The 15,338-nt window shown below is 45.5% G+C and overlaps 2 protein-coding genes across 3 annotated transcripts in view; one reads left to right on the top strand and one right to left on the bottom strand.

Annotated features, from left to right (window-relative positions):
* The window catches only part of LOC110838856 (uncharacterized), a 38,606-nt gene that overhangs the window by 19,193 nt on the left and 4,075 nt on the right, over positions 1-15,338 (bottom strand). For both annotated transcript variants that reach the window (XM_087348529.1, XM_087348530.1), the window contains 2 exons: positions 9,908-10,120; positions 5,566-7,215 (listed from right to left, as the gene is read on the bottom strand). In XM_087348529.1, the coding sequence (XP_087204655.1) occupies positions 5,566-7,215; positions 9,908-10,112 (1,855 nt within the window). In that variant the 5' untranslated portion in view covers positions 10,113-10,120. The remainder of the gene's footprint in view (positions 1-5,565; positions 7,216-9,907; positions 10,121-15,338) is intronic.
* On the top strand, positions 2,055-3,032 carry LOC147873860 (uncharacterized). Its single transcript, XM_087348535.1, has one exon. The coding sequence runs from the start codon at positions 2,106-2,108 to the stop codon at positions 2,748-2,750; it is 645 nt and encodes a 214-aa protein (XP_087204661.1). The 5' UTR covers positions 2,055-2,105; the 3' UTR covers positions 2,751-3,032.

Raw genomic sequence — 15,338 nt, 5'->3', positions numbered from 1 at the left:
GGAGCGCAGACTCACTCAATTTCTGAATGACATTTTTTATACTCACTCACTCGCTCACTTAAACAGACAGACAGACACACGGCAGAATGGACTACGAATCATGGAGAATCACATTCGGTGGGCAAAGAAAAACTATTTTGTTATAAACTTGAGATTCCAATGCAACATCGAATGTACTGTTTTAACATCATTATGCAATTGTCAGTTCGTTTCGAGGCCTCAATTCCCAAGCAATGAACAATCGTCTGAGAAAGTCATTAATGACCGCGCCCTGCATTAGAAATGACCGTGTGTCTGGGTCACTGATCCATTTAGTTCCAGGCCCGGAAATCACATGATCCGGCAGAAATCTTCTCTGGGAAGCAAAAGTCATTTTCTGCTGACATTAACACAGGCGGTAATACCAGCATCATTCTTCATGACCATAGGTCTTGAGAAAATGTGACTGGTAGCATAACCTGCAGGTCCAACACCAAAGCCCGCCACCGTACGCGAAAGTGAGCCAACTTCGGGATGTCGGCTGTGAGAAAATGTGGCTATTCAGGTAAAATTCTGGGTGGCTGAACTGTAACCGTCCAGATATTAGAGTCCTGTGGAGTAACGCTGCAAGGGCGAGCTGGCTGAAATTCTTTAAACCCAAAGGTTCGGCTGTGTTAAGTGAGAAAGTAGGGGGAGGACTCACATGTGGTCTCTTAGGGGTGTGAGCGAGTGGTAGTCGGAAAGTGTGTCGTGGGCAGTCGTGGAAAGTTTCTTGAAGGTAGAGGTTAAGATTTCTATAAAGTTGTGTAACGAAGAAAATACATAATAAAAGTATAATTAGATCAACAGTTAATCATTATCTGTTCGTCATTCACTCGATCCCCGTGAACGACCCTGAGTCCCTGGCTAGCCGAGGCAAACAACTAACCAAGGACGGTTATAGAAATTGGCGCTTCAACCTGGGGCACGATATTGATCGGAATAAACCCAGAACAAGACGGACGGAGCAGGGAGTATCATCATTTATACAGCATTCCACCCGGAACTAGTTCGACGGAGCGGGGAGAGACTTCCTTTCCACCCGGAACGAGAACATGGCTGCGAAGAGGGCTCTCCGAAGTGGTAAGAGAGATAGCGATATAGACGTGGAAACAAGTGAATTAGATATAGACGTTCCACGTGGTCAGCTTATAGACACAGAAGAAAACCACGTAGATAATAGTGCGGTGACCACGGATAATGATCAGTTAACCACGATCCTGAATATGTTGACCGAAATGAAGAAAGAATTCAAGGAATTTAAGAAAGAAATTAAGGCGGATTTTGCTAAGATAGATGAGAAATTAGAAAATAAACTAAAAGAAACTAAGGAGGAAATGATGAATGTTAGGAGAGAAATGTTAACATCATTACGTAAAACTTCTGAAGAAGTAGAACAAAGATTAAATGAACGCGTTAGTCGTGTAAGCAACGATTCAGATTCCTTGTCAAAGAAGACTGACAACCAAATTAAAACATTAGCTGAGGTAATCCAATTAAACAAAGATAGTTGCGATTCTGTTCTCAATACCGTAAATCAAGAGGTTATGGTTTTCCAAAGCCAAGTTGTGGAGAGTAACAACGAAGTTCGACAATTGAAACGCAAAATGGGTCAACTTGAAGGGCGCATGGAAGAGTTGGGGCAAAGAAACTAGGAAGCTACTAACATGAATGACTCTGTTGACGTTGATGCTGCTAGATCAAGTCGTCATGCAAATTTTAATGTCCAGGATGGCGATAATGCAAGTGCTAATCGGTCCTGTGCCTGTTGCAAGAGTTGTGATAGCTTTTCTGTTGAATTAGCGTTACCGACTTTTGAAAATTTGCCGGGTCAGAACGCGAAGGCTCATTTAGAATCTTTAATTGATTATATGAGATTCAAGAATATTTCCCCGCATCTACAATTAATCACTGCAGTTAAATCTTTGAAAGGAAATTCTGTGACGACGTGGGCGTCTGGAATATCAAGAAATATAAGCAGTTTCAAAGAATTTGAAGAAGCGTTCTTATCACAATATTGGAATGTGTCGTGTTAATCCAAGGTCCGCGTTTCTCTTTATCAGGACCGGTATCTTAAGGGAAACCGAATGAGTTATGCCGACCATTTAATGAAATACGTGGTCAAAGCTAAATATTTGGATCGCCCCATGACTGACACTGAAATATTAGAAGCGCTTAGACACCACTTTCCAACTCAAGTACAAAGATCGTGGGTCATTGCGCCACCAAAAAGTATACCAGATGCGGTAACGTTTCTCAATGAAGTAGAGGCGTTGGATTCTGATCAGTCGTCGTCAAACTACGCTTCAGCCCCAACAAACCCTGGATCTCGTTTCAACGACGGAAACCACCGCTCTTATCAGGGTCAAGATAATGGACGAATGAGGAGTCCGCCACGCTTACAACAAGTTCGGTACCACGAACGTGATTATCAACGTGGATGGGAACCTTATCGACAATATGATCGGGAAGCCTTCCGTGATTGTAGCCCTCGGGATCCAGAATCTATGGATAGAAATGGAAGAAGCAACTCAGGACCAAATCAGAGACCTCAAATGGATCCGCAGGCTTCACCGTTTGTTCGCAGGCAAACAAATGCTGGTGACGTGCGTCCCCAACAACGAACGTTTGGAAAACCAGTAAGTGAGGAAGAGGATGATGATGAGGTACTGGCAGAAGAAGATGAACAAGAGGTCCTAGAGGAAGAAGGTGATGAAGGTGGTGATGAGTAAAAGGAAGTTTATGTCTGAAAACAGATAGTGAGGACTACATTTGGGTGTTAGTAATGATAAAATGAGTGTGAATTAGGAAATAATACAAAGCAAGATGGTTCAGTATCAAGTTTTAGTGGTCCTTATCACTCACCCAATTGGTTGCTTCAGGAAGTATATAACTTGTAGATGTGCGACTGGGTTGTTGAATTGCCGGTCAATGTGTACAATAGAAGACTATTGTTTATTCATGTTTTGTTTTATGTAATAATAAGGATAATAAGTTTTAAGATGTGATTTGTGATTGAGAGTTCTGTTTGGTATTTGAATTGTCACTTCTTTAATTTGTTTATCTTTGTAATGGGCAATTCATGATTTTGTAATGCCTGATATATTTCAATTTCTTTTGGATGCAAGAGACCTGTCTTGATAGCTCTTCTATTTTACAGTTGTCAATTGACGTAATATACTTATATTGGTCCTTAACAGATTTTAGATCATCTGTTAGAAAACTGAAAATTGCATTTCTTTAGGTCTTAAGTGGTTCTCAGTAGTAACGCACGTATTGTTCTTTGAAACTTGTGTTTCTGTTTATGTTGTTGTTCTGTGCTAAATGCTGGTCTACTGAATCAATAATGGTCCATAATTATGCTTCGAATAAAATTTGAGGGAAATAACATAATGGTAAACGAAAATAAGTAAATAATGTTCGAATGTGTAGCAAGGAAGATAAAGCGACGAATATAAGGAATCTTCGAGTATGAAATAAATAAATAAAGCGACGAAAAGAACTAATGAATACGATGACCAATGTTATGAAGTAAAGAAATGGATTGCAATAAGAGGACGTAAACAAAATCATCAACCATCGCACCACAAAGAACCACTAATTAATTAAGAGGAAAACAATGTTCCCTTAGAAGATTAAATTAAAAATATTTTAATAATTCTAAGGCAGGCTATTAAATTAGGAGGTCAAATATCAGATTAGAAAAGTACATGTTTAAGATTTGTTGTTGTATTAAACAGTCCCCGTGTATTCCTGTATTTGGGACAAGTGTTTATTAACCAGTCTACTGTGATCCAAGAAGCTCTCTGGATAATGAGTTACTACATTTATTATGAATTGTTCATGTGTTTTGTTCTATTTTACCTACTGGTAAAACACACTATTGATTGTATAACATTGTATTTTCTAAAATTTTATAAGATTGTCACTAACTCCGGAGGCAAAATCAAGTGAGTTGAGTGGATTGGGGAGGTTGTAACCGTCCAGACATTAGAGTCCTGTGGAGTAACGCTGCAAGGGCGAGCTGGCCGAAATTCTTTAAAACCAAAGGTTCGGCTGTGTTAAGTGAGAAAGTAGGGGAGGACTCACATGTGGTCTCTTAGGGGTGTGAGCGAGTGGTAGTCGGAAAGTGTGTCGTGGGCAGTCGTGGAAAGTTTCTTGACGGTAGAGGTTAAGATTTTTATAAAGTTGTGTAAAGAAGAAAATACATAATAAAAGTATAATTAGATCAACAGTTAATTATTATCTCTTCGTTATTCACTCGATCCCCGTGAACGACCCTGAGTCCCTGGCTAGCCGAGGCAAACAACTAACCAAGGACGGTTAAAGAACATTACAGACACATCATCGATTCTGTTTGTAATTTAATCCTTTTCACTGAAAAGACGCAAATCTGTCTTCGGCGTTTCAAACACTCGCGGGCATTTCGTACAGAATTAAGTCGCCAAGATACTAAGTGTTTGCTTAAAATTTAAGATAAAAGTACTTCCAAGCACGCATACATCCTAAGTTCTTCCGAAAACTTTGACAAGAAATTATTCAAGAAACGCTCTGTCTGTCGTAATATTTGGCAATCTGCTTCTTATTGTTCACAAGAACTTGGCTGCAGGATTTAATTTCCCGTCAAATTAATCGTTTTTGTTCAAAGTCCACGCCTCTTCGTAATTACACTTCAATCTTAGTCCATCAAAGTTTCTGCCCTTGTGCTTCTCGCAAGTTAATGAGCAAAACTTTTCGGTTGTCAGACGGAACAAATGAAACTTCCGCCCTTTTTACTCGCCATGGCGCTGCTGTGGCGGGGCTCGATTCGACTGCGGAGAAAGATTAATAAAATCGAATTGTCACGCCCCAAAATAATGGTCGATATCCTGTAGGCCCTCGCACACTGTTGGCCTTATTATGATGAACATCGTCCAGCCCACTTCATTCACTTGAACTGTATCAGGTCACAATTAAACAACTTTATTTTTAACGAAAATTAAATCTGGTCTAAGTGTAAACTTCAGCTACGTTCGACTATTTTACTTTTGATCTAGACATCAAGGATTTACGATTGCCTAATCAGTTGTACGCGATTAAAGTCTTACAAAACGCCTACACATTCGTGGCTTTCCTCGGCCCGTGCGGTTAATACAGGGGCACTGCTTTAAATTGGCCTCCACCACTTCCCTCCACATTCTTTCAAATTCATTATTTATTAATAATATATCGTTCGAAGACGCATAGTCATAGCTAGTGACAGCGTCGTTAAATAAACAAAGGCTGCGTATTTGCTCACACAGGAGTAAAAGAGACTGAAGACAAACACGACAGTGAGATTCAATATTTGAAAAAACTTTGCGGTTACTACCAAGAGCTCTCAGGCCCTTTGCGGCGGAAGGAATAATGCGGGCACCCAGACGCTGCAAAAGGGGGGGGCACTTATTTGGACAGAACCTGACCCAGACACCGCGACGCAGCGGGCGCCATCGTGGCCCATCCTGAAACGATTCATTCCGTCATCACGTGTGAAACTACTGACGCGGTGCGCAATTAACAAGAACTTACCCGACTTGGACGGCTTCTTGACGGCGACGACTCCGCCCTGGTTCTGCCCGGCAGTGTCTCTCCCTTCGAGCCAAGGCGCGTGGGGGGCAAACGGTCCGGTGGGGTCCGCCTCCTGGTCGCTGGTGTCGCTCAGCAGGGACACCATGGTCACGATGTCCTCCCCAGGCCTCTGCCAGGCACCCATTCTTCGGCGTGGTTCTGCCGTCCTCGCGCGCCGCCTGGTTGGTGCCACCGACTGCGACGCCGTCCCCTTGTCCGCCTCCTCGCCGTCGTCAGACATGTCAACACCGACGCCCCTCTGCAGTGGAGGCCTCTTGTTCCTCTGCACCAGAATGCTTCTTCCGGGTGTCGCCGACAAGGCGCGGGTTGCTGGTGACCTCGTGACTGCGGCAGCCGGTGCGGACGAACACACCTTGGTGGACGGCGGAATGTCAGATGAGAAACTGCCGGTAATCGTGTTATTAAGGCTGTTGCGATAGTTAACCCGGCGTGCGGTTGCGGGCGTGACGTCAGCGGTGCTCGTAACTCTGGCTCGTGGTGGCTGAACAAGTTTGCAGCTTTCTTTGTCGCTGACAGCCACAACACAGACTTCATTGCTTTGCTTTGTTTCTTCTCGATTAGCTCTGACGTCGCGTTCTTGCTCATCTTCCGTGCGCTGATTTCCAGAGGCCTCGCCAGGCCTCACGGAATCCGCCGAAAACGACCCTTTCCCACGTGGAGAAAAAACTTCGACGGCTTCAGTGCCGCGATCGCGTTCCTCTGCTGCGTCACAAAGGCGTGAACTCGAATGGGAATTAATCGCCCGAGGTACGTCTCGTGCTAAAGTTTCAACATTTCGTTTGTCAGAACTTGCAGCGGATTCGTTACTAGGATTTACTTCTGATTTGTTTACTTCGACATTTTTGTGATTCTGGACCTTGCCATTTGAAGAAACCGCGGTGTCCGCGTTTCGAAAAGCACTGGAGGAAGTGATCTCAATTGTAGCCAGTCCCGAACTACGCAGGCCTTGCACTTCAATCTGCGGGGTGTCTCCTGCAGCGTTATGGGCACCGACTGGTTCCTGCTCGTCTGGTGCTCTGGCCAGAAGCACGTCGCCTTCGCCTTTTCCAACACCTGTCCCACATTGTTGGGCAGAGAGGCTGGTTCTTAGGAATGCTGCACTGTTCTTCTTGAGGGGCGTGTTCTTTGAAACCCCAACAGCATTTGAAATATACAAGGTACTGTTTAGATTATTTTGAGCACAAGGAAAGGCGTTCTTCTTTGCACATTTGGAATATCGAACGCTGTTTCTGGATGCCGATAGGGATCTGTCTTCAGCTACACGTGAGGGTGACTGTTTCGTGTCAGCTGAAGAGTCCTCCTCCTCTTCCTCTTTCGATTCCAGGTTGCTGTGGGCGAGGAAGATGTCCAGACTTCGGCCGCTGTGCTCCCGTTCCAGCCAAGCTCGCCTTAGCCGCTCGGCGAGTTGCTGGCGAGTGTACAGAATTGTGTCCTTGTCGCAGCCGATGGACGGCAGGTGGGGTTTGCAGGTGACGGGCCTGGGCTGACCCGTGCAGCGCTTGACTACCACTTCCACATTCTCGCTGTCTTCCTGCCGGTGGTCGGTCCACGCCACTTTGACCGCACGAGGGCGTGCCACTGCTCCGCGGCCTGTGGTAACACAACGACACTTGGCTGAGAACTCTTCCTTCGGACAAGAGGACACTTGGTGGAAGGAGACAGTTGCAGTAATTAACTGGTTTATTTTCAAATATACAAGTTTAACTTATCGGTTACTCATTGGTTCTCACGATGTTTAGGTTCATCAGTCGATGGGTCTCAATCATTGTAGTGGAAGTTCCATTCCCGACAGACCAACCAACCAGCGAACCAACTAAGAGCTTAGAAATGGAGGAGCCTACGAGCGTACGAGAATTGGTAAATGTATACGATGTGCGATCGGAAAGTTTCAAGACTGCGCCTATAAAAACCCGTACACTTATCTCAGGTATTAAATTCATCCATCACCCTCGAAGTAGTTCCCCTGGGAGTGAACACAACGATCCCAGCGCCGCTGCCAAGCCTGGAAGCATCCCTGGAAATCTTTCTTGCTAACGGGACTGTCGTCTTGGCCGAGGGCCATGCCACGTTCAGAATGGGAGCTAAACCTACCAGTTCGAGGATTAGTACGTCACGCAATATTGTCCTTGGTGAAAAGAACTTGGTTGGATGAATGCCTGGAAATTGAACCTGCAAGGTTGGAATAGCTTTGGCTGAAAGCCTATCCGACGTAACGGTGCTGATGGCTCCAAAGTTCGGTGTAGACAGACTGACCCTTTTGAGTTACAGCCTGGAATTTGCCTTACAACTGCGAAAAAGAACGGTGTACACGAGCCGTCCTGTCGACGTACACGCCTTCTTAGGAGCAGCCTTGACTCGCCTGCTCAGCATCATTTTATTTACAGCTTATTTAACGACGTTATCAGTGGATCGGACAGTACAGCGTCGAAAGTGAGGCTGACAGTGAATAATGAATTGCAAAGGATGTGGAAGGAAGCGAACGTGGCTTAATTCAGGTAGTGTCTTGAAGGACTGAGGAAAATCACGAAAACCCTCAGTGAGGATAGCCGAACTCCGGGCTTCTATTTGGACCGGAGCCAGGTGTCTTTGAAATTAACCCCCCCCCCCCAGAATTCACCGTGGTTTCACCTTCGGTTGGCCTGATGAACATCAGATCACCTCGGTCAAAAGAGCGTGAATTCAGTCAGCCCTTGGTCGGCACAAATACTTGCCAACTTGCAGAACTAGGGGGTTCCCCGCAACTCTAAATTAGTGGTCTGATGAGGTCGGCGAAGAATGAAGTCCTCGAATCCTCGTGAATTTTCCCGTTACCAACGTACCACGGCGTGATAGTCGCAATGCGAGGACACCTGGATCGTATAACACTTGCAGATTCCGAGCGCGGCTGACCTCCAGAACGGGCATCCATAATCCACCACAGGATGGATTAGCTGCTTGTGGAGCGGCGCAGCGTTTCTGACAGATAGGCCGCTTCTCTCTTTGCTGGGGGGGGGGGGGGGGGGGGGGGGGGGGGGGGCAAGCAACCGCTGCCTACTTTCTCACCTGGCTGTCCAAGGCACTGCGCTGTTTGGACCCGCTGTGTTAGCTCTCGAGAAACAGCACAGGTCCAGATTACTCGTTTCGCGGTCTTGGCAAAGAGCTCAGCGGAGCTCGTCGAGACGTTGATGGCGACACTCAAATGACGCAACCAGCACTACAGGCAGGCAGGCGTCCAGATAACCGACGAGAAGCCATGGACCGCGGGAAGCGGCTACGAGAGCCGAGTCCGCGTACAGCGCTACGTCGATGTGTTGGTATGTCGTACACATACAAACCGAACAGCGTACGGATACGAGTCCACCCTGGTCCACCCTGGACCACCCCAGCCCGCATGTCATGAAATCTGAATGTGTCTCACTGTAGAGACATTTACAACGTTCAGCAGTCGAGGTATGAGGTCGCGGCTTAAGAGGTAAGTCGGAAAATTTAGAACGGTTAGCTTGTAAACAAGGCATTTAACCTTTATTGGCTTTACCCACACCCAGAAAAATCACGCCGATTAGACGCCTGTCGTCGTCAAAGCTTACTTTAATTATTTTAGCAAGGCGGGCCATCTCCAGCCTCGTGTTCTGTCTTGGTCAAAGCCCCAACTGCCCTTCGCCCATAGCCCGCGCTCTTCCACTCCCAGAGGATCAGAGTGAGCAAGTTCTTCTCGAAGAACTTGCCAACAGTGACAAATAGACAGATGGGTCTCTAGGAAAAAGCAGCGCGGAGTCCTCTCCCGTCGTCAGTGCAAACACGACATCAACGTGCTGCTTGCGGAGGACCGCACTCTTTTGCAGAAACCCCCAGGACTCTGTTCCGAACACCGTTCGGGCCCGGAGCCTTGCCAGTCTTGAGCCTTTTGATGGCCTAAAGGACCTCCGAGGGACTGGTTAATTTCGGTTCACTTGCGGGGCGCATCGCCTCGTTAATTATCTCAATGACTGCCGCGTCCGACGGTCGTCCACCGGCTGAAACTGGGTCAGGGCTTCCGCTTTCTCGGAATCTGACACCTAGTGCTCTCGGCACATCACTCTCCCTGTCATAATCCATAACTGTAGTCCTCAGTTCCCAAGGATTATTCGTTATCCTTAATCGCTCGACGCAAAAGACCCTGACCAACTGAGAGCCTCTCATAAATTGCACATAAATCAATACTACACGGTGTCTAGCTCAAAGATAAACAATTCCAAAGAAACCGTACCTAGACTAAAATACTCTCTGGAGGAGGAAGTTAGGAACAAAACTGTGATGGAGATACCTGAAGTTGACCTCGTGATGACGGCTTCCTGTGGGAAGTGGCCACCGGTCAGGATGGAGCTCGCAGTAACCCGCAGACCCGAGTTACAACCAGCCGAGGTCCAAGGCCTGTCGGCGTCTACTGACCGCTGCTTCCTCAGCGGACCACGGGACTCCGTAGAAGGCGGCAGATGCAGGGAGAGCTGCCTGACCGGACCGCCAGACATGCTTGCTCCTGCAACGAAACGCGTTAGTCACTGTCCACGCTGTCGTGTGAGAGGAACACGAGACAAGCCTCTGCCTTCAACAAGGGAAAGCCAGTCTTTCGCCACACTTAGGGGGGAAGTCCGACCGACGTGGCTGTACCTTCGAGGGAACGTCTTGATCGTTCGTCGTGCATGACTGAATTCTTCAACACCTTGTTCCTTAGTGCCGGAAGAAATTTTACCTCTGTTAATAAAAAAAAGGTTTTTTTGCAAAACATTCTCGGCGTAATTAGTTGACAACAGCATGGCAAATTATGTCGCTATGTTCGCTTACTGTCGTACAAAGCGGCCATACTTACGGGCACCATCACAGTCTTAACTTAGTGTCCATTACGCGATTCATTTTAAAATTCTTCTTGATGAAGAATTAACAGTAACCGAATAAATTACTCGGTCCTTCAAATTTTCTCATTTTATTTTTCTTTTGCCCAGAACCCTCTTTTACGAAGTACAGCCGTCGCCGCGTCACTAACACTTTTTTCCCCAAGCCAATTCGTGTTTGCAGCAAAAGTCACCAATTCAGAAGAAACTTCATCAGCGCCTGTGTTTATTTCCTTTCTTAGCGATCGGCTGAAGGCGTACCCCCACCATTTTAAATTCCTCCTAAACACTTCGAACAAAAGCATTAAACTACGAGGTCCCGCGCGATTGAACATGCCACCGCCAGCATTCTTTCCAAGAAGTCACTTTCTCAGAGATTTCCCTGTCAAAATTCTGCGCATATTTCTGACACCCTCTGTACCCACATCAAGGTCTCGTCTCTGAGGAGAGTTGCAGGCCCTGTCTGCTACAAAGTTACTCGAATCCCCCGCTTAGTGCCTTACCGGTTCGGAGGAATTTTTAACGCACGCTTACATAAAATCTGCGCCCTAAGAATCGTGAAAGAGAAAAAACGTCTACTCGATGCAGAAATTGCAGAACTGCACTCAGCATTGGAACTGTTAAGAGCGTCGAACCCAGGATTCTCCAGCGAGACGAGTAGTTGCGTTCTACCCGGCGTGCGATCAGAACGATTACACAAATTAAGTATTTCCTTACCGCCTTTAAAACTCCCTGTTCGTCGTTCTTTTGTAAGTGTAGCTGTTAGTTTAATTAGGGCGGAAACGTGGCGATCCCTTCCATCAAACACTCAACAAATTAAATGAGAAGTTCAGTTCAAAATATCGACCATCAGAGTTCATGATATAACATTTGGCGAAATTCCCATATCAACACACTCAGAAGCTATTGTTCCACAGCGCGAAGACAAGGGGCCTCGCACCCTCTGTATTCCGATGCTGAACGGCGTCTAGGGGACGTGTGTACTCTGACGCAGACTAGAAAGCCCGTCATTGCACGCGAAACGCCAAGCGGTTCCTTGATGACAGGTGCCACAACCGTGGTTCAAGTCTTGCGTGCCAGTTGTACGTTGGCCCATAATGGTACTGTGTGTGCCCGCGTGTCTCCGAAATTATTGCATTTCGATATTATTATGGCATATTGTGTGACCAGAGGCTGCACTTAAAGTTTCCGGTGACAAAACTTGAAAAGCAGACTTCATTAAGTGAATAAAAACAAAAGACATTTCTATGTTTCAGACTTCACGACACCGAGAAAGCGAAAGTCTTGGGGGGGGGGGGGGGGGAAGTGTCGAGAAAGGTTTCACAAGGAATCCCCTGAGAGCGCGGTTCCTTTTAAAGCAATAATTTACATAACAGTGGCGAAGCGTCAATAAATAACGCTGAACAGGACACGCTAAGCGTGCATTTTGACTTGAAGAAAATCTGACGTATTTTTTATTCCAACCTTAAGAGAACTGGATTACTTTATTGATCTCTGCCAAGCGTTTTGCAAAGATTGCTTATGCACGGCCTGTCTTTCGAGTTCGGTCGCACGCTTAAAATTACAAGCCGTCGCAAATTGCAGTCCTTCAGGAAGATGTGCAGCTCGCCACGACAGGGGGCGGCCCGTCAGCTCAAGTGTCGGCCGATTCGATACACTCAGGACAAAAGCAGAGATAGAAATTGAGGTCCAAATGACAGGACGTCACCATTTATCAAGCATGAATGTGTAACAACAGTTTACAAGTTCCTGAGGGCAAGAACAAGTTATGTCACGAGGTTTCTCAGAAAGACACATCCATCCTCTGGGTTGACATTTCAGCTGACTAACAACTGGCCTTTGTCTGTGACTATGACCAGCCAATTTCACTTGAAAATTTTAACAATTTTGGAAGTCGGAGACAGGACTTTACGAGATTATTTAATCATGCTTCTATAGCGTTTTGTCTGCGACTCGGCGGCTGGTTTAATCCCATCAGCAACGAGGAGTTCAGTATGTCAGAGTACCGAGGACCGGCATCCAGATTGCTTGTTAAATGCTAAAGTTTATAGCAGCCCATAATACTACTGGCGCAGATAATTAACGAACAGTGATTAATTTGAAACTTTATGGTGTGTGAAAACTCAATACTAGTGTAATTACTCTGTACCGGAGCCTCGTCAACGGCATACCTTATGTGCAGACTCTAAAAATCACAATCATCATCACCTTTATAATTTCCTTCATTTCGTTGTACTCTAACCACCGACATCGCTTCTCGATCCATCAGCACTCGTTTCTACAGTGCAGCCCCTAATCTCACGACTCATCTACCTCATGGTTATCAACTACAGAGCCAGAAACCTGTAACCGGTATCCACTGGTGCCTAAACCCAATTAATTAACCTAATTGTGCACACGGAATAGAAAGGCCAAAGTGAAGTCATAAAACGACACTCAATTGAGTACTGCAGGTGCTTTGAGGAATCTGTGTTTAACGATCGTCTTGACCGAAAACAAGTGTACACGGCGTGAAAGTCGTGGCGTGGTATGTGAGCAGCGTTACGATAATAACAGGTGCAATCTATTTTGAAGAAACGATAAATTTCGAGCGACGTGAGATTAATTATTACTTGATCAGTCGACTGAAGGTGAAGAAGGTGTGGGCATCCATGCTGAACAGTCCTACAGCCCACACAGCTGATAATTCTATGTACGAGGTGCGATCAGAAAGTTTCAAGACTGTGTCAATAGAGGGCGAACCGGATGTAGTACGAGCTTCTGCCGCTAGGAGGTGCGGCCTACATTCATAGTGAATCAGTGTGCCAGCCGGCATCATCGAATTAGCATTTGTTTCTTAGTTACGGGAGTTTTGGTAGTGCATTACACCGACCCTCCTGCGATTTCGGAATGGCGTGTGCATCAAATTTTGCCAAAGACTCGCCAAAACGGCTACGGAAACCTATGAAATGCTAAAGCAAGCATTTGGGGAGTCCGCAATGGGTCGTACACAAACTTTTGTGTGGCATTCACGTTTTAAAAATGGCCGAACCTCTGTCGATGATGACGAGCGTTCTGGACGACCATCTTCGAGCACAACGCCCGAAAATGTTACAAAGATTCGGCAGGCCATTCACGAAGATCGACGTCGTACCATCAATGACTTGTGCGACATTGTTGGGATAGGCTATGGGACCTGTCGGCTGATTCTAAAGGAAGAACTCCACATGCGACGCATCCTGTCTGAGGACCAGAAGCAGAATCGACTTCTCGTTTGTCAGGAGCTCAAAGATCTTGCAAGAACCGACCCCAACTTCCTTTCTAAGGTTTCCTCTTCCCAAAGATGAAAATTCAGCTAAAGGGAAGGAGATTTGAGACGATAGAAGAGATTCAGGCAAAATCGCAGATGGCGCTTGACAGGCTGACAAAGAAAGATTTCCAGGGATGCTTCCAGGCTTGGCAGCGGCGCTGGGATCGTTGTGTTCACTCCCAGGGGAACTACTTCGAGGTTGATGGATGAATTTAATACCTGAGATAAGTGTACGGGTTTTTATAGGCGCAGTCTTGAAACTTTCTGATCGCACCTCGTATACGTTAGCTGAAGGACTCTGGGCTGACCGATCACCTGACTTAACTCACTGTGCCTTTTCCAACACAAGTTCTCTGTGCATCTAGAAACTTTAACCAAAGGGTTAATTTCCCGATCAATCTGTCCTCACGTCGCTTTCACGGATTTTAATAAAACTTCTGTCATAAGAACAATTCCCTAGTATGAAACTAATCTGCTTCTATCGATCAAGCAGTATTTTGATCACGGAGCAAAATGGACTTTACGTTATCTAACTTTTCCTTTGAGAGATTTTTGACTTGATGGCATCAGCTATAGGAGTATAAAAATTTTAGTTGAGTCATTAATGAGTTTTAAATTCTCATTACTTAAGGGCCTAATATATTTTGGACGTAGGATATCTCGCTTATTAAAACGTCAGAGAAACGTATTCATATATTATGTCTCACACAAGCCTATATCACTGTTTCCGAGAGTCGATAATGTAATATCAATACCTATAAAATGTGCGTCAACGAAAGCATTGTCCCACCTTCTGCTGTCGCTCTGACTTATAGGTTATGGCAGCACAACAATCCATACTAAGATAGCAGACGAACGCGAAGCGAAACAAATTGCATAATATCACTCCGCGTGTGAATGACTGATCCTCGTAACTGCCCCGGTCTTGCGACAGACACGTTCTTCCTGCACTGTGTCCTAACAATTATCTAATGGATTCCCTATTTCTGAATTACTTCTGAATCTGAACAAAACTGCGGGCCTAATATGACACAACGGAAGAAGAAGAAGAAGAAGAAGAAGAATTTCAGTACAGCGTACGTACAAGTCATTATTAACACTGGCTTGGATCGTGGGTGTTTCATCACGTATTTCCTTAAGTTGATTTGTATAAAAGGCTGAAATAAAACAAAAAAGGGATACATGCAAAAAGAAACCTCTTTCTTCGGTAAAATTATAAAATTATAAATGGGGAAGTTTTCGTAAGGTCGATGTCTTTCTAACGCCGCTTCGCTCAGGAACACATACCGTGTCAATCCTCTGTGTCGCTTATAAAACAAGATGAATCATGTGTATAAAGATTAAATAACGCAATTATTATCTACCATGAAACTTTGAATTTGGTTTGTCTTTGTGGTAAGAGTTGAAGAGCAGATTATAAAACAAGACGACTGAGTTATGCGGTGCTGATATCCTTACCCTTATATATTTTACATACATTAAAACACGTTTCGTCAAAGTCGGTCCGATGACAGCAAAGGAAACTGCTCTCAGAATGGCGTATGACGCATGAGAAGCCACATGATGACATCCCGGTG

This window comes from Zootermopsis nevadensis, unplaced genomic scaffold (assembly GCF_977971745.1).
Source record: "Zootermopsis nevadensis isolate Lab colony 2312 unplaced genomic scaffold, Znev_1.0 Znev_ptg000013l, whole genome shotgun sequence".
NCBI lineage: Eukaryota > Metazoa > Arthropoda > Insecta > Blattodea > Termopsidae > Zootermopsis > Zootermopsis nevadensis.
The sequence above is the reverse complement of the archived record's forward strand: the minus strand, read 5'-3'. Positions and strand labels throughout refer to the sequence as shown.